At 36.5% G+C, this 19,655-nt stretch overlaps 1 protein-coding gene across 3 annotated transcripts in view; it reads right to left on the bottom strand.

Moving 5' to 3' along the window:
* Positions 1–1,862: 1,862 nt before the first annotated feature.
* Positions 1,863–19,655, bottom strand: part of tspan11 (tetraspanin 11) — a 364,316-nt gene continuing 346,523 nt past the window's right edge. The window contains exons 8-9 of one of the 3 annotated variants that reach the window (XM_039760772.1): positions 8,683–8,763; positions 1,863–2,894 (exon numbers count right to left, since the gene is read on the bottom strand). In XM_039760772.1, the coding sequence (XP_039616706.1) occupies positions 8,686–8,763 (78 nt within the window). In that variant the 3' untranslated portion in view covers positions 1,863–2,894; positions 8,683–8,685. The remainder of the gene's footprint in view (positions 2,895–8,682; positions 8,764–19,655) is intronic. The other 2 variants (XM_039760774.1, XM_039760773.1) reach the window with 2 other exon arrangements.

The raw sequence follows: 19,655 nt of genomic DNA, 5'->3' as shown, positions 1-19,655 counted from the left end.
ACTACAGCTCGCTGAATGAACAGAACGACCCACATGACCATTTTGGACCAAGAACAACCAGGATAAATGGTTAATCTGCCATAATACACTTGAATATGTCTCTCCACATCCCAGTAGCAAAAAGAGTTTTCATTTTTGTAGGAAGTATAATTTTTACCATGAATAGAACTCTTGTCTAGCAAAGAAACTAGATAACCATCAAAGATCTCACTGTTACAAACCACTGAAAAACATTTTGGCGCTATATACTGTAGATGGTTTCACTGCTTTGTAAGTTAAAGAATTAGATTCAGTGATGGTGGTAATAGAAAATAAAGTTGAAAATATTGAGGAGTAACATGTGAAGAGTAGTGGGATGAGGTAGGACTTTATTTAGACCAGCGTGCCCAGTGCTCAGGTGCAGCGTTCCCACCCCAACCTTCCGATTACTCATTCCTTGTCCCTTGCATTGGGTTACTCCATCAAGGATGGAATTGGGCCTCCATTTTCAAGAGTTTCTCAGGGTGGATGCTTTACTACCTTCCAGTCACATCATTTTTCCCATCTAAAATCCATTTTCTGCACTTTTCCTCGAGTCATGTAACATAACAGAGTAAGTAAATTTTAACAACAGTAGTCATGAGATTGAATTTTCTCATCCTGTAACAATCACGTTATAAGATTATGTTAGCACTCCAGCTTAAGGATGGATTTGGAATGACTCTGATGTTCACAGCTGAATGGATTTAAATTGTTTAAGAGTTTTTTTTCTCCTACAATTATATATAATTCTATTATGAGTGATGTATATACAGTATTATATACATCATTTTTCTAAGAAGGATCAAGTTCTCCATCATTCCTGTAGCAACTATCACTGTTTTATTTTGCTTTTATTGAGCTTTATATTATTAAAAAATACTAGCAGTAAGTACACACAGGAAATAATTTAAGTGGGAAGAGGATGGGTCAAGGGAAATGAAGAGTAATCACATATAAAACTTTAGGTGGATGTAAGCAACCTTTTAGGATAATGTATTACAGATTAAATCTCTCAATAAAGTAAAAAGCTGCAGTGGAATAGCAAGTAGAAAACATTTTAAGCCAAATCAATAAAAATAAATCAGGCACCTTCACAGAGAGAAAAAGCACAACATTGTGCCATTAACGGGCCAGTCTTGTATATTATTTGCACAGCACTGACTTAAACTGAATATGTACTTGTGCACAGGGTTGTTGTGGATGGTTTATCATTTGATGCAATATAACATATCTACACGGATTATTAAACTAACATTTGAGAAAAGCTGATAACATGGTCACAGGCTAAGTTACTCCTAAGAATCTATAAGCAGATAAAGAAAAATCTAGCATTTGAAATTTCATTCTACTGTACTGTGCAGTATATACCAGTATTACCTTCAGTTCAACTGTTTGAAGTTTTTTTTTTTATTATTATTCATTTCTTGCATCTTAATTTAAGGCACACTAATCTGAACAGCATAAGCAGATGCTGAACCATACTAGAGAAGTGATCGGCTATAGTTCTGTTTAGGCATTTCTTAAACTGGTGCACTGTATACAAAGGCACGACCTGCTTTATAATGTCCATTAACTTAATTATAGTAATTCCATTCATCCATCCATTATCCAACCCACTGTATCCTAACTACAGGGTCACAGGGGTCTGCTGGAGCCAATCCTAGCCAACACACTGTGCAAGGCAGGAAACAAACCCTGGGCAGGGCGCCAGCCCACCGCAGGGCAAACACAAACAACAAGCACACATTAGGGACAATTTAGAATCGCCAATCGACCTAACCTGCAGACATGGGGAGAACATGCAAACTCCACGCAGGGAGGACCTGGGAAGAGAACCCGGGTCTCCTAACTGTGAGGCAGCAGCGCTACCCACTGTGCCGCCCTTATAGTAAATCTTCCCCTCAAAACAATCAATTATTACTATATGAGCAAGAACAAAAACAATTCGCAACAGAAGATGCAAAGGATAGACTAGAGGCTGAATTAAAAGTGAAAGGCAACTTAGCTGATTCCCCAAATGAATATTCCTAAAGAATGCAAATGTGATTAGCCTCGTGCTACGGGCTGGAAGTGCACACAGGTATTGAGCGTTTTTCAAATGTTATTTTAATGACCCATTTATGTATTAAAATGTAATATTACATCAAATGAATAATGCCTTTGTACACAGGTATTCAACAACACACACAATTTTCAGACAGCGCTCACCCTGACAGAAAGGATAACTAAATAATCATATGCAGAGATAATTCAATAATTAAAATGTTATAATGGTATAAAAGTGAAACAAACTCTTTAGTTGCAAAGCTTATCTTTTATAATAACAAAGATGTCTAGTCATTGAAAGCAGTTTAAAATTAAACTGTCACATACTTAGGCAGTAGACAGTACAATTCAAAAGAGCATACAGCTATTGCACACCAGAATGTATTCCTTCATAGAGAAAACCAGAAGAGAAAGATAAACAAAGATAGATAACATTTCATTTAAAATGAAAAATCCTGACATAATAGCTGTTTATACTTCAGCTATGAGGCCCTGCAGAATAAATGTCATAACTGAGCCAGCAATTAAAGCAGACACTGGAATCCAACTGAGTTCATCAGCTATTTTTTCCAATACAGTATATAAACATTACAAAATACAAAAGTAAAACTGTGCAGTAAAACTTGCTTCCAAAAGTGGCACTAGAAAAGAAGAGGATCTCAGCACGACAATTGTTTAAAATGACTATAAGGCTATTCCACTAAGCAAGTTTGCATTGCGTGAAAGGCAGGCGAGGGCATTCAAAGGTCCTGCAATAGCAGAAGTCTTCAGTACGGCTCCTTTTTAAATCTTCTATGCAAGCAGCAACACAAAATCATCCCACAAATCTGCAAAGTGACAAAACAGAAACAATTATAAAAGGGGACAGCAAAGAAATCTTACAGCTGATGATACACAAGGAAAGTTCCTTACATTACAACTTATGAGCTGTGCAAAATGAAACAAGTGCTGACATAAGCGCAAAAAGTTACTAATTTATATGTTCTCACTCTCTTTAAAGTTAAACATAAACCTTGGGGGACTGGAAAAACAGCATGTTAGAGATGTGATTTGTTTGCTAATTGTGACATTATAAAAACGGGGAAACATTCATATTCACTGTAACAAACCTCAGAGGAATTTCTACAGGAATTTCCAATGTCAAAAACTTTTTATTTGGGTGTGGATCTGGAAGTAAAGAAAGATGTAATAAAAAAGTAAATGTGCTTTACAGAGGACTACAGGATAAGGCAGGTAGAAAAAAAAATCATTTTCATCAAACAATAATATGCCTAGAGATATCTCATTAAAGAATACCAGAACTGTCATTTGATTTTGCCTAGAAAAATTGAACTGACATGCCGTGTATTGCTGCAATATTTGAAACTGTCAGTCAGCCTCAACAATCAAATTGTTCCACTGATTCGGTTGTTGAATCGGTTGAATGAGCTTTGTAGGTGTTTGTAGCGTTCTGAAAGACGTGATCTTAGCTGAGCTCACATTTATTGTTTTTAAAAAAACATTTTGTATTTCTGTGAGAAATGAAAAATTGAAAGTGTAACAAATAGCCCCACTAAAGATTTTAAGAAATAGATACTTGAACAAGAGAAAAATTGCTGACATTAATTAGTGTGAATGGAGAACACATGCACATTTGCACATCTCCACACTGCCATAACTCCATGAGAGGCCTGCAATTGCTGCCTTCAAGCCATGGAGTTTGGATTTTGAATCCTGGTGCGGCTTGGGTTAATCCAACTGTTTCTTTGGAATAGCCACATCTGACAAGTGAGGGGAACGGTCCATATGTGTGTTTTAAATCTAATCTGGGACAGAAAGGTCAAGGCTTCATTTTTCTAACATTTGTCTGTGTTGTCTTTATTCTGAGTGTGTTAAGGGATGAATTTGTTATAACTTAATTTTTTTTTACTGGACATTTTGTTACATTTATGGTTTTTGCTAAATCTTATTTTGATTACAGTTTTTAGCATCTTCTAATTGAAGATGTTAACATATTTTAGCGTCTTTACTGTTTTGATTTCCAGTGGCACAGACATTTTGGACTTAGTTTGTGTACTGCTGCTAGCCACATGGCTACAAAGGATAACTAAAAGTCATGACCTGTAATGTCACAGGTTAGAGAGTATAAAGGTCAGCTCTTAGACTTATGGGTCATCTGAGTTCTGGATAAAATGTTTTAGTGGTGTGTGTGTTTAGTTTATCAGTCTTCTGGTTTCAACACAAGGTTTTGTCTTCTTTGAGCATTGACTTGGTTTTTCTTAGGCTTAATGACAGATCCATTTCAACTTCCTGATTTTACTTTGAACTTTAGTACTAGGGTGTTGTACCGTGTTAGCCATTATGGATGTAGTGAGAGGTCAAGTAAAATGAAACCTTTTATTGGCTAACTAAAAAGATTACAATATGCAAGCTTCGAGGCAACTCAGGCCCCTTCTTCAGGTAAATTGTAATGCAGAGGATCTCGCCTGAAGAAGGGGCCTGAGTTGCCTGCACTGCAAAAATGCATGTATTTGTTACTTTTACATAACAAGACAGTAATAATCACTTCCTTTGGTCTTAATAATAGTTAAAACTGCAACAATTAAGTGTTTATTCATCTCTGCAATATGGCCCACTGAAATAACTATATATTGGACTCATGTTTCTCTTGATATTGTCATTTTGAATATAAGACCTGTGAATTCTTAATCATGACAAATTAATTTTGACAGCATGTCAATAGGCCACACTGCACAAAGGTGAACAACTATTTTACTGATGTTCTGTAAATGTAATCAAGGCAAAAGAAGCCTTTGTTAAGGTCTTCAACAGTATATGAGTAAGGAATGCATTTTTGCAGTATCTGAAGTAAAGTGTTACCCTAACTAAATGAATACCTCCCTTAACATTTCCTTTATTTACCTCACAGCTCAGGGACACATTTCATAAGCTATACTTAAATAAAATTGTGTGTGCAGCCTGTAACACACTGGTGCCCTCTTAAGGCAACAATATTCTGTTTTACATACACTTCACTGCAAAATTCCCTTTGTTGTACCAAAGATAATGTTAAGAGAAACAAAAAAGTGATTTTGACCAATCAATACATCCATCCTTCCATCCTTCCATTTTCCAACCCGCTGAATCCGAACACAGGGTCACGGGGGTCCGCTGGAGCCAGCCAACAGATGGCACAAGGCAGGAACCAATCCAGGGCAGGGTGCCAACCCACCGCAGGACACACACAAACACACCCACACACCAAACACACACTAGGGCCAATGTAGAATCACCAATCCACCTAACATGCATGTCTTTGGACTGTGGGAGGAAACCGGAGCGCCTGGAGGAAACCCAATCAATACAATGAGATTTAATTTTTTTTAATTCAAAATCAATATTTTCCCCTTTTTTCAAAGAGTGGCATAAAAAATTTTGTATATAATTCCTGAAAAAGCGTTACTCTGACCAACCATCTTGCAAACATTTTGACATTTGTGTGCCAGCAGTTAAGACACATTCATTAACTTTCAAAATCCAGGACAGATGTTTTGACGTTTTAGAAGAAAAATCTGTTCTGTATAGGAATTGTAGGTTTATAGGGCCATCATTGTCACGTATAGAGTGTAGTAAAAATCTTATTTGCATGTGCTAGTCAACACGCAACATAGCACCACCCTTCGGCACCATTGCAAAGCATTCACTTTGTGCTGCCAACATAAGTAAAATTTAATTTCATTCAATGAAATTTCTATCAGAGCATTTGATCAATTAAAAAAAAAATCCAAATGAATGTCCAAAACCTTTTGGAGAAGCCCATAACAAGTAATATCTTGGCATTAAAAAAAAATTAGAATGTATTATCCACCTTAATGAAAAGGAAAATATCTCAGTGTGTGTTTGAGTATCTGTGTGCCCATACATTTTCTAGGGTTAGGAAAACAAATGTAAAAATAAGCACAGCATATAGAAGAAGGGTCAAAAAATCAAAAAATGATGACTAAAATACCAAACAAGGGCCTAAAAATAAGAAAATTGGTCTTATTGGCATATTCTGTTGACTAATGTTTTACTCCAGCAGCAACAGTTTGGTAGTGAGTTTCTTGCACACACTTGGACAACATGATCAAAGTTTATATCTGTAATGCTAATAACTAATAACTTTACATGGTGGGCAATGTATGAGGGAGAATAATGATTTATCAACATGGACTTTGGGATACCAAAGCCCAGACACAACTAGGCCTCAATCACTAAACAATTTGACTCTAAAAGTAGTCAGTTTGATGAATGACGCTAAGACCAGAATGACCCGTGAATCAAATAAAAAACACGAGGGCTATGCTGATTACTTAGATTTCAACCTGTCATCAACAGGTTGTACAACTAGTGTCAATATAATTTTAATCCTTTATCATTATGGACACTCTTTACAATACAAATAAACAGTTACCCGAACTTTTTTGAATGAAAAGGAAGTTAGTGCTTTAAATTCTGTGTCACCAACAATTTTGTAATATGCATTCTGACTGTACAGTATTATAAATGACACAATGTAAATTAGGACTGACTAGCAGGATGGACAGGTTTGTTTAAAACTTTTCTGAAATCCAAATTTTGTATTTAAATGAAAACAAACTTTAACTGCAAAGAGTGTCCAGATCTCTGCAAAGAAGTAACTATTAATGATAGAACATCACAATTATCACACAAAAAGAGGTAAGATTTCAATATTTCTTTGCTTCAACAAAACATTCCTCCTAAGAGCTTGACAGGCATCATAGGAGTTCTTAGTACTTCTGCTCACTCAAAGGGGTTCATTATAGTGCTTAACATGGTCGTTGCTGATACTCCAAGTCAATTTTGTGTTGCACATATTAATGATTTGGCCATCTGGTCCGTGTAACAATTGCTTAAAACCCAGTCTTATGTGCATTTTGGGCACACCTGACCCGTCCTGTGACTAGAACATTTTTTCAACTGAATGTTGGCACAATTTTTCCAATAATTTATTTCACTAAGTGAAAACATATTTATATTTTTCTTGTGTTTCAATTTCTCAACTTTGGTGTTGCAACAGAACATCAATACATGACATTCAAAGTAAACTTGCTATTTATAATAAAGAAGAGAAAAAAAACATTGCTTCTTTTCAGTTAGTGCAAGTATGAAAGTGAATGACTAAAACAGGTAAAATGATTATAGCATACTGCTAACATTTATAAAACGATTTTGGAAATATAATGCCAACCCGCCATGTACAGTGAATTGCACTGTAAATGACATTTTGGAACTCATTATCACAATCATTATTATGAATTTTACAAAGGGCACACATGCAAATTAAAAGGGAGTTTAAGTGGAGCATAACAAAATTAGCAATTGAACAAAACTGCCATCAGATAACAGTTATAAAGTTATAAAAAAAAACTCCACATTAAAGAAAAAAACCAAGGGTAACAGCAATCCAATCAATTTAACTAAACTAAAAGTTCAGCGGAATGGGGAAGAGGTGGATTTTTATTTATGAAAAACAAGATTTTTATGAGACTTGCAATGCCCCAAGTTATATGGCTTCATAATGCTATTCATACAGTAGATAGCAAGCATATATTCATTAAAAGGAAAGAATACATAAACTCTAACCTGAACAAAATTCCCCAAACAAATGAAAACTTTAAAGCTGGAATAGTTTATATAAAACAGTAATAATCATGCTGTAAAATAATATGTCCGTTAGTACAGAATTCCCATATAAAAGCATGTTTAAATGTCGCAAAATATTCAAGCAATAAAGCAGAACATGTTTCAGTTTTGAAATCACCATTTGTCATTCAGCTATAGTCATGACAATTTCTTTTATTAAACACTAGAAAATAACAGCACAAGTTAACTATAAAAGATTTGTTAGCAGTGATGGTGTGATCAGTTATTAAATCATATAAATAACCAATGCATTACGTTTCTTGATTGATTAGCAGAAAAACTGTACTCATGCAAACTGCCACAACATATCTCTGCACATCAGGTAATGAATGGTAATCATCAATGGGTAGTGTGAGCCAGCCTGCGCAGTCAAGCTTTTAACAGCACGTAGAAAGACAAAGAAACAAACAAAAAGACCAAAAAAATAAAAAAGACATGCAATAAGCAGCGTGCAATCTACCGTGAACCTTTTTTAAAGTTAAATGAGAAAATTAGAAACACCAAATAAGCATTACACTCAAATGAGCCACAGTCTGAGATGAACACACACTTGTACATATGGGTCAGGTCTACCAGTAAATGAGCATTCTATTAATTAGGGGAAATCAGGCAAACCTTCCTATCATCCATTTATTAAATTCCTAAAAACATAGAAAACAAACAAGAATGTGTCTGATCTGTTTGTTCAGATACATTCTCCACCTTAAAAGGTTTCTCAAAGGGTGTTTCTGATTTTCCTCTCAACAGCTTCATCAGTGCATTTATACAGTTTTACTGTAACAAATATGGACTGCCATTTTGCAAAGCCACAATGCCATTTGCCCAACAATGCACACAGGAGCCTTTACATTGAGCTGCCAGCCAGAAAGATGTCCGTCATGCACCCCCCTCCCCACTGCTGCAGAAAGGGGAAAATTAAGAAATGCTGACCAATCACATGTCAGAGAAGTCTTCTTCCTCTTCTTTATAGAGCAGATAGATAAAACAAGCAGTCAGAACTGCACCAATCAGCTAGCACAGGACAAGTGAAAGAAGGTTATTTTCAAAGTTTTTATCAGAAGATATACAATTACTGTTATGCTATGTGAGGCTTGCAGAAATGCTGTGACAGTTACGCTTGTAATACTTCATGAAGAGAATGAATAAACCAGATTTTTCTGTGCTCCTTCAGGATGATGGCTGAAGTCCTCTTGCCTCTCATCTAATTCTGCAGATGGTTTCCTCCAAATGCTCACCAAGAGAACTGATAATTCTTACAGGATGATGTAGATATGTGTGCAAGATGTTAAACAGTCTGCAGCTTATATTTAGAGACTTTTTCCTTGTATTTCACCATTAAAAACAACTTTACTATCAATATCAATTGTAAGGCACTTTGTTTAAGCACATTAAATGGAAGGCTGCTATAACTTAAACTGAAATCTAATTACTTCACAAAGTGCCTTATTCAGAGCTACCTATGTATGCAAGCTAGAAGAAAAAAACGTTTGTGCATAATATAACTCTTAGGTGTTACATGGTAAATAACACTGTAAAGTTTTTGCATTAATTAGAAAATATTTTTTCGATTTATCTTGGATTTTTTTTTCTGAAAATTTACATTTTGACATGGTGAGTGATAGCAAAAAGGTTATTAAAAAAACAAAGCAAATTTCATATAAACAACAAAAGCAGTTTAAGATTTGTTTATCTTTCAATATATTTGAAAAATGTTCCACATAGCACAACAATAATCAATACACATGCAACATATCATTATAAATTCCATCTAACATGTGAATGAATGTACATGCAGCACTAATTCAGAGGTTTCGACAAATATAAAGTTGACGGACTAAAAGCTCTACACAATGGATTCAGGAAGTATTCAAACCCCATCACTTTTAGAAATTTTGTTATGTTGCAGCCTTGTGCTAAAATCATTTAAAGTGTTTTTTTTTCCTTATCAATCAACATTCAATATATTACAATGGCAAGTGAAAACATGATTTTAGATATATTTGCAAATTACTTAGAAACAAAAAAAAAAACAAACCAAATATCCCAGTGACACAAGTCTTCAGTCCCTAAACTTTGTAGTTCATGGAAGCACCTTTTGCAGCAAAGAGATGTGAGACTCCCTCACCACATCATGACGGTATAAGCTAAGCTAAGAGATGTGCAGTTCAGTACAGAATCCCAGAGCCTGAGCATCTGCCATCCAGCTGGAAGTACAGTAGTATGAGAAAGTCTCTCAGTGTGAGGTCTCTTATCAGAATTTTCATGTCATTTTCCAAATAAATAAGAATGTGACTTTATCTAAAAATCACTTATACAGTATAAATGATTACATTGAAAAAAAAACAACTTTAATAAAATATTCACTATTAATCATATTAATCTTTCCTACCACGCACAGAAGTATATTGAATCGAAGGTAAAGGTTCCAGTGTGCTCCAAAATGGAAATACAATTTTACTTAATTTACTTACTAAGTTTTGCGACACCTAAATATGTGAATTTTACAAAACCGACCCTTCCAGATTTAAATGGACTAGCTGGTTTATCTAAAAAGATCTGTCAATGTTTTGGACATGCAGGTCTGTAGTAAATGTGAACAGACTAAATCACAGATAGAGATGCACTGTGACACATGTCTACAACAAATGACATTGTTACCATCTGCAGTGGTCAACAAAAAGCCATAATTTCAGATTTACAACGTAGAAAGAAAAGAAAAACCCTGACCATGCCTCAGTCAAAGAACAGTCTTTATATTCTATATTTCAGACAACTTTTGTAGACATTTCTAGGGTCAAGAATGATCCTTAAATTTCTAGGTGGAATTTTACCAGAACTTCTTCTGGTGTTACAAAGTGTTCCCACAGTTTTGAGGCTGTTTTTTGTGGGGCTACAGGAGATGGCAAATAAATACAGCACTTTCTATATGTAAAGTTGACTTAATTTTTGATTTTGAATTGGTCTTTTGATGAGTGTTAGTTCCTATATTGTGAATGACTCTGTCTGGTCAGGCACTATTTTAAATCCTTATAACTATAAATTGGATTAAGTAAATTCTTGAAATGAACAGAAGGGTAGACTATTCTATTTGCACCCCAAATAATAGATATAGGCATTAAAACTTTAAGGGGAATCAAATTCTTCAATTTGTCATAAAAAACTTTAAAATCATGCCATGAATAAGCTGGGACTTGGAGCCTTTCTTGCCATTACTGAGAACAAGTCAACAGCCAGTTCTGGACAAGCCACTGCTCTATCGCAGGGCACACTGAAACACACTAGACCAGACTGCAGGTGCTAATACACTCAACACAATGTAGGAAATTTTCATGTGTGCCATCTAAGTTATGATAACCTGGCTATATGCATTTCTTATAACTGACTAAGGGTCATGGCTAATTAGGATGGTGTAGGGTTTGGGACCACAGGCCCTTTAAATGTTGTGGTCGAGAGTGGTCTGTGGTCTGCCTCTTTCAGACCGTGAGGGGGCGTCCGTCCTGGTTATGTTGGGGGCCTCGGGTAAAGGGCTTGGAAGCCCAGCCCTCTAGGGACCCGTGGCCACCGCCAGGCGGCGCCCGATGCCGGTATATCCCGTGTGGTCCCCGGCCGGGACGCCCAGGAGGACCAGAGGAGGGCTTGTGCCTCCTCCAGACCGAGAGGGGGCATCCGTCCTGGTTATGCTGAAGGCCTCGGGTAGAGGGCTTGAAAGCCCAGCCCTGTAGGGACCCAGGCCACCGCCAGGTGGCGCCCCAGTGCCTGATTATCCCGGGAGCCCGGCACTTCCGCCACACCAGAAAGTGCCGGGGGGAAGACGACCGGGGACACCCGGACAGCTTCCAGGTGCGCAGCCGGCACTTCTGCCACATGGGGGTGTGTCCGCGGGAGATTGCCAGGAAGCAGCTGGAGCCCATCTGGGTTCCTATAAAAGGGGCCGCCTCCCTCCAGTCATGAGCGGAAGTCGGGTGGAAGAGGATGGAGCTGGAGTGAGGACTGGAGGCGGCCAGGAGAAAGAGAGGCACAGGACTGTGTGGCCTGGACATTGGGGGAATCGGTGCAAGAGGCACTGGGGTTCATGAGTGCACTAACTGTAAATATTGTGAAAATAAATGTGTGTTGGGTGGAACTATGTTGTCCATCTGTGTGTGTCCGGGCCAGCGTTCACAATGTAAACAAAGCTCAAGCTACAATATAAGAACCTGCAGAAAGAATTTAAAAAAAGCTTGTTTTTGTTTTCACATTCCAGACACATTGCCATGCATTGGCTAAAATCTTAGCACAAGGCCTCCTGTTGTTGTACAAATTATGAAGTATATCAGCATATGGTGCACAGTGCGAGATCTCTCATGTGCTTGCCTGAAAACATAATGAAAAATTGTGCAGCTGGGGTTAGTTATATATTTCATTCATGATTTTTTGACTCTGGTGTTCTAGAGACTGGTAGGTATAAGGAAGGATGAAAAAGTGAAAAATGAAACAAAAAAAAAAAAAGATATATTAGTGTACCGTTCCACATTGGTTTCTGTGCTTTGCCATATTTAAATCACTTGCTTTGTGCATTAATATCCATCCATCCATTATCCAACCCGCTATATCCTAACTACAGGGTCATGGGGGTCTGCTGGAGCCAATCCCAGCCAACACAGAGCGCAAGGCAGGAAACAAACCCCAGGCAGGGTGCCAGCCCACCGCAAGGTACACACACACACACACCAAGGACAATTTAGGATCGCCAATGCACCTAACCTGCATGTCTTTGGACTGTGGGAGGAAACTGGAGCGCCTAGAGGAAACCCACGCAGACACGGGGAGAACATGCAAACTCCACGCAGGGAGGACCCGGGAAGCAAACTCTCCTAACTGTGAGGCAGCAGCGCTACCACCGCCCGTGCATTAATATGGCAAGCCAAATTAAAATTTGCCTATATCTCAAAATTGACGCAATTCAGCATGTTAGGCATCTGAAACTTGATTCAAGATATCACAAAAAATACAATTTCAGGTATCTGAAAACAACTTTCTGTACATTTAAAGATATCTCAGACACATTTTAATATCTCAAAAATGTTCTTGTGTGTGTTTTAAGATACCTGAACTTCATTTAAATATATTTCAAAATCACCTGTAAAATGTCATCTCCTTCTGAACGGACATGCTGCCTTTTTTAAGATATCTCAAAATACATTCCAGATACCTTGAAATGGAGACACAGCATGTATCTGGAAATATATTTGAGAGATATTTCATTATGCTTTACATATCATGAAATACATTTTAAGATATCTTAAATGGAACAGAAGCCCATTTTAAGATATCAGAAAATTATTTTGACAAATCTAAAAATGCTCTTCAGGTATCTGAAAGTAACCAGTATGTTGTTTTAAGATATTCTGAAAAGCATTTGAGACATCAGGTAATGTAATAAAGATATGTGGAAATAGACATATTATCAGGTATCTCTCATTCATTTAAGATATCTTAAAATACATCTCTGGATATTTTTATGTTTATTTGGCTTGACATGAATGCATGCACATTTACAACTTGTACTGTCTTTCAGAAAAAGAATATGTACATGCTTTCATTACTGCTGTTTACTGCATAGTGTGGACAGGGCAAAAAATACCATGCTACGACATCATAGGAATTTATAAAACAAGTAGATATAAAATAATACATAACTATCAAAAACAAATATACGGTAAGCAAACACTGTGTTTCTTAAGAACACTTTCAAAAATATTTAAATGCACAGAAAAATATGTGATTGTTTATAAAGAAATAACAAATCATTCCTTTTTCAAGTAAAATAAACAGACTATTGCACTTCCATGACTAAATCAATGAACATAAGGGACAGACAATAACAATGTACTACATTCAGACCTGATGAAGAGCTTTTTTAAGTATATGTAGCCACAGTAATTTCCCAGAAACACTTAGAGGTCTTCCTGTCCCATTTGAGCACACAACATCAGCATAATCTTCTAAAAATCTTTACTTTGCCCACATACCTGAAGCTAGACGTTAAGTACCACACTTTTCTTCTTCTAAAGATTGCAAAGAGCACTGCAACTACACAACTATAAGATAATTAGCATTAGTGAAGATGTTTTATACAAAAACGCAAGTGTTAGGGGAAATAATTTAAACAGAAAATTGTTGGTTATATTAAATTGCAGCAGTTCTATCTCTTAGTGTTAAAAGTCTTTTAAGCATATTTTTAGTTAGCCAATAAAAGGTCTCATTTTGCTTTTCTTCTCACTATATCCATAATGGCTAACACAGTACAACACCCTAGTACTACAAGCATTATTCCACTACATATTAATATTTGAAAGTGCATACAATTTAATTTACTGTATGAAGTACAGACAAGAAAGTGAAAAAAAAACAAGAAAAGAAGGTGAACTTCAGTTTTCTGGTTCAAGTCCCTTTATCACAGTACACCTTATTTAAAAAATAAATCAATTTCCTGTATGAATCTTAAGACTATTACCGGAAATCTGGTGCATCAAAAACATTTGCAGCCCTCCATCCATTTTAATAGAGTATGTCTATCTACCATTTCCACATAAATCACAATGATGTATAGATTTATTATAATTTCTCACTACTCTATGTCTGTATGTGTATCTCTATATATATGCACACACTGTATAAAGCGATAAAATGTCTGGTATCCACAAAAGGGTTGGAATGTCTGATGAACAGAGGAAACAAGAAGCACAAAGAAAGAAGGATGTAAGAAGTAGAATGTCTTGTGAACAGAGGTTTGTAATTGCACAACACAAACGAAACAGACAGACGTATACAGTATATAAGAAACAGAATAAGTAGTTTAAAGAGAAAAAGAGTGTGAACCTAAAAGGGATGAACAAAAATCATGGAAAAATTAATCCCAATTGTAACAAGAGCATCTTTATCTAAATAGTTGATTTGTTAAGACATGCAAACAACAAGGTAGAAACTGATCAGACATAAATGGAAACCAACAATATCTTTCCATTAATTAATTGATGAACCATAACCATTTGACAACGATACAGTAGAGACTAAAATTGAAAGATAAAGTCAGAGTCTTGGAGACCTCAGCCAGCTGCCGCTCCTGGGTTTTCTTTAATGGAGTCCGTACTGGTCGCCCAATCCAACATTAGATTTTAACTTTTTGTATAGAATGACAAAACTGTATTCTAGTTGTCCCCTCACACCAAATTTATTTACAACTGCACCAAAGACTTTTTTAATACTGTGTGCTCTTATTCATCTGGTTCTTTTTATGTCGCATCTTGTCATTTTTTTTACATGCCATACACATGTATTGTCTGTGGTTTATATAATTTTATTGCATTTATGGGCTTAGCTTGACATCTGCAAGTACTTCAGTATATTGGTCCTTCACTTCTGGCATTTTTTTCTTTTTGTAGACCATAATTCTGCATTACAGTATATAAAGAATGCTAGACTCTGAAACTGTTGCCTGTAGCAACAAGGCGAATTGTTATGAAAAGATTATGTGTGACTTGTTAATAGCCATCAGCAGTCAGTTTACTCCAGTCCTAGGCATAAATACATTAGAATGCTTTTCACTGCTTTATTTTATGATGCAGTATGTCCTTGCTGCCCTCCTTTCTGAAAAAATGCATCAACATAATTCAGTGGAAAGATGCACTTTTATTTGTTGACAATTAAAGAAAAATGTAATCATCAGGAAAGAAGTGTCAAAAAAGTTTTGTAAAGTACTGATTGATCAGAATAGAACCTCACATTGCTTTACACTGGGTGAAATAATCTCTCTATTATAAAAAAAAATCCTGTGGGAGGGAATGACTAGGAGACAATACCTGAAACTTCACGTTAAGATCACGGAAGACACTTAAAAGACTCGTGAGACTAGAGAGATTGGCCATGGAGTGTCTCGCAATGATGTACAACATGAGATTCTTGCAAGAAACTCCCTACTTACAACCAAATAACAGCATGGGCAATAACACACTCAGTCGTGTTTTGGCTTTGAACACACACAGATCCAGGGCTCTCAGCGCATATAAAGTGTATAAGGACAATAAATGAAACGTAGACGACTTAGCGAAGAAGAAAGCAGTGCGGAGAAAACAGACTCAAAAGCGTTGGAGAGATAAAAAAGAAAAAGAATAATCTAGGTTTAAATTCAGAAAATAAGGAAAGTAATTATCAGCCAGGAACAAGTGGAATTGAAAAAAAAAGCACGTCCAATCAGGATGTTTGTGCTATACACATGCAGAGTAGGTTAGAAATTCTGAAAGTACAGTAATCCCTCCTCGATCGCGGGGGTTGCGTTCCCGAACCCCCTGCGATAGATGAAAATCCGCTAAGTAGAAACCATATGTTTGTATGGTTATTTTTATATATTTTAAGCCCTTATAAACTCTCTCATACTGTTAACGTTATTAGAGCCCTCTAGACATGAAACAACACCCTTTAGTCAAAAGTTTAAACTGTGCTCCATGACAAGACAGAGATGACAGTTCTTTCTCACAATTAAAAGAATGCAAATAGATCTTCTCTTCAGGAGCAGAGAATTTCAGAGAGAGAGAGAGAGAGAGAGCGCTCGCAAAGAAAAGCAAACAATCAAAAAATCAATACTTGTGCTTTTAAGTTTGCCGCGGCATTTTTTAGAGGAGCGTCAGTATCTTCTAAGCAAACAGCCCCTTTGCTCACATCTCCTCCGTCAGGCGCAGAGAACGTCAGAGAGAAAGAGAGAGAGAGCGAGATTAAAGCAAACCATCAAAAAATCAATAAGTGTGCTTTTGGAAGCAGCATTTCTTAGAGGTGTGTCCGTATCTTCTAGGCAAACAGCCTCTGTGCAAACAGCACCTCTGCTCACAGCCCCTCCGTCAGGCTCAGAGAATGTCAGAGAGGGTGAGAGAGAGGCAGAGACAAGCAAACAATCAAGCTCCGCCGGGATGCATATCTTATAGTATTGAGGAGTTTTAGTTAATATGTAATACATGCTCTGATTGGGTAGCTTCTAAGCCATCCGCCAATAGCGTCCCTTGTATGAAATCAACAGGGCAAACAAACTGAGGAAGCGTGTAGCATAAATTAAAAGACCCATTGTCCGCAGAAATCCGCGAACCAGCGAAAAATCCGTGATATATATTTAGATGTGCTTACATTTAAAATCCGTGATAGAGTGAAACCGCGAAAGTCGAAGCGCGATATAGCGAGGGATTACTGTAGTGGAATTCGAAAGACTCAAAAAAAAGATTGGCGTGATACGCATGTGGAGAAAGTTAAAGAATATGAAAGTAAGAAAATTAGAAAGTATAAAAAAAGAAAGTAAAGATCGCAGTAATGCAAACAAACGGAAATTATTACTCGAAAAAGGGAAAATAATCACCATGGACCAGGTGTCATTGAAACAAAAGCAGGATGAAGCAAATACAGAAATAAAAGACAGTGTAGAAAACAAAGTAAAACATCATAAAGAGGTTAAAAAAAAAGGGGTCAAACACATGCAGAGCAGGTTAGAGATAAAGAAAACTGGAATTCAAAAGACTCGTAGAAACACATGCAGAGCAAGATACTGAATATGAAAGCAGAAAAAAATGACAGTGTCAAAACAAAGAAAGTAAACATCTCATTAGCGCAAAGAAAGAGAAATTATTACTCAGAGAAATACATAGGTGATATGTCAGAAGTATGTAAATATTGTAAGGCTTTGAAGTTTAAGTCAAGAGAATTTCAAAAATGAGGTTTACCTCACATGCATTAATTGGTTACTTTGCAAAAAAAATTATTAACTGCTGATGATGTGAATCGTTTTGTCTGTGCTGAAATACCAAAGAGAGAAACCTATCCTGAAATATGGTATAAAGTGATTAAACACAAGTCTCATGGACCTCATTTAAAAGATTCAGCACATTGGGACTCGAAAAAGTCCAAACATTTTTTTACAGAAGTTCTGAAATAAAAGTGAAACTAATGAAATAGAAACGGTTCAAAGAAAAAAAGTGTATATCTGGAAAAACAAAAACGGGGGTTGTATTTACATTACAGAGTTATGTTATTTGTCATTATCTAATACTGTGAATTGTTTTTGCTTGAAATATGGAACTTATTGTCATTACTAATGAAGTAGAACTCAGGGTTGATGCTCCCACTCTCTCTCAAGGTGTCCAACCTGAGTCAGCAAAGGTTGGGCACAAACTCACGACATTGGGATTGTAGGGTGCCAATTAGTTTTACTGCTGCTCTCAAGGAAATCTCCTTCTGGCAGCAGTATATAGGGATGCTTAGCCTATGATATAGGTTTTCCTCTGCAGCTTCTTTCTCACAGCCACTCCTGTATGTGCTGTCAGCCACAATTGTGTCATTTTCACATTACAAGGCTTCTAGTTGTTGGGTATGTCAGATTTGCTGATCATATCACAGGACCATGTCAGTAAAAACACTGCCCGTGTCCCATTTACTGACTGAATCACAGCTTTCTAGCACAGATAGTGTGCTGCCTGTTGGAGCTGGCACTGTACAAAGGGTTAACAGCTTCAGCAAGTATAGCCACAATCTTGGCTCTTTATCTTTTTTTGTCTTGGTATGTAAACGTGAGGTCCAAAACATCCATGCTCCTTATTCCTCATCACTTCATTCTATCGTAGTTCCAGATGAACATTCATTGGCTGTCAGCTAATGTGCACACAGAGCCTGTCCCTACAACTAAAGGTAAAATCAAACCTATTTGATTTTATCTGAGCGAGTTGTAAACTAGTTGGAGTGAGTCACGAGGCATGTCACACTAGGCGACCGGCTTCACCTCACTAAGTTTATGTAAATTAAGGCTATGACCAGCACTGTTTTTTCTTATCTTCTAAGAATTCTAGCAACAGAAACGTCTGTATCTTATGGGTGTTTGAATAACTCTTTCTAATGGACTATTGTATGGTCTGTGGCTAATTCAGACCCCATATACCTAAAACTCTAATCAGAAGATAATAGAGAGTTCAAGGAAATAAAAAGAGCTACAGTCTCAAGTATGGTAAACTACTATTACACATGGAAAGTAATATAATGAAATAATAAAGCGGTTCTCTTGTAAGGCAACAAAGGAAAGATTATTAATACGAAAATGATTTGATCCAGACATTTAAAAATATTTAAGTCTTTTAATACTCAAAGTTTTAAACCCTAAACAGATACAGTGTGCACGCACAGACATCCATATATGAAAAAACAGCATTAACAAATAAGAAGTTATATGTGTTTCAGACACTAAAGCCCTCTGAAAGGCTTCCTTTTAAGAATGCCGTAAAACACCCATTTCTATATGTAACTATATCAAAGTCCTGTTAAAATAATCAATGCACCAAAAGCTTGAATACTCAACATGATGACAAGATATACAGCTCAAATGCACTCCTCTGAACCCTAGACTGTTCCAAATTTAACTGTTTTAAAATCTGGTTGTTGGGTTGTGCTGATAGAAGAAAAGTTTTATTGGTGAGGATTTATTAACCAATCATTCTAATCCTAAGAAATTCTTTTTATATGTTGATTATATTTTTCTGACATGATTATTAATGCTTGTTCCTATCTGTGATGCTCGTTGTTGGTAAGCAAATGACTGAGATATGATGTCATGGTACCCACAATCACAAAATTCCAAATTGACTGCTGAAACATTACTTTTTGTCATTTGAAGGCTATTTAGAGCACTTTTTATTTTCTTTTCTTTTTACTTTTGGTTCTGAATTTTGATCACATGTTTTGATGTGTTGTCTCGGTTTTGATTACAAAAAATATTAGTGTTTGACTTAAACCTTTCTGTTAATGATTCTACTGTAACTGACTTTCACATTCTACTAAAGTGGAGTGAAAAATGTAACATATATACTAGAGTTTTTTTCTTTATGGGCACATCAAAAACA

Source organism: Polypterus senegalus, chromosome 8 (genome assembly GCF_016835505.1).
Source record: "Polypterus senegalus isolate Bchr_013 chromosome 8, ASM1683550v1, whole genome shotgun sequence".
Lineage (NCBI taxonomy): Eukaryota > Metazoa > Chordata > Cladistia > Polypteriformes > Polypteridae > Polypterus > Polypterus senegalus.
The sequence above is the reverse complement of the archived record's forward strand: the minus strand, read 5'-3'. Positions and strand labels throughout refer to the sequence as shown.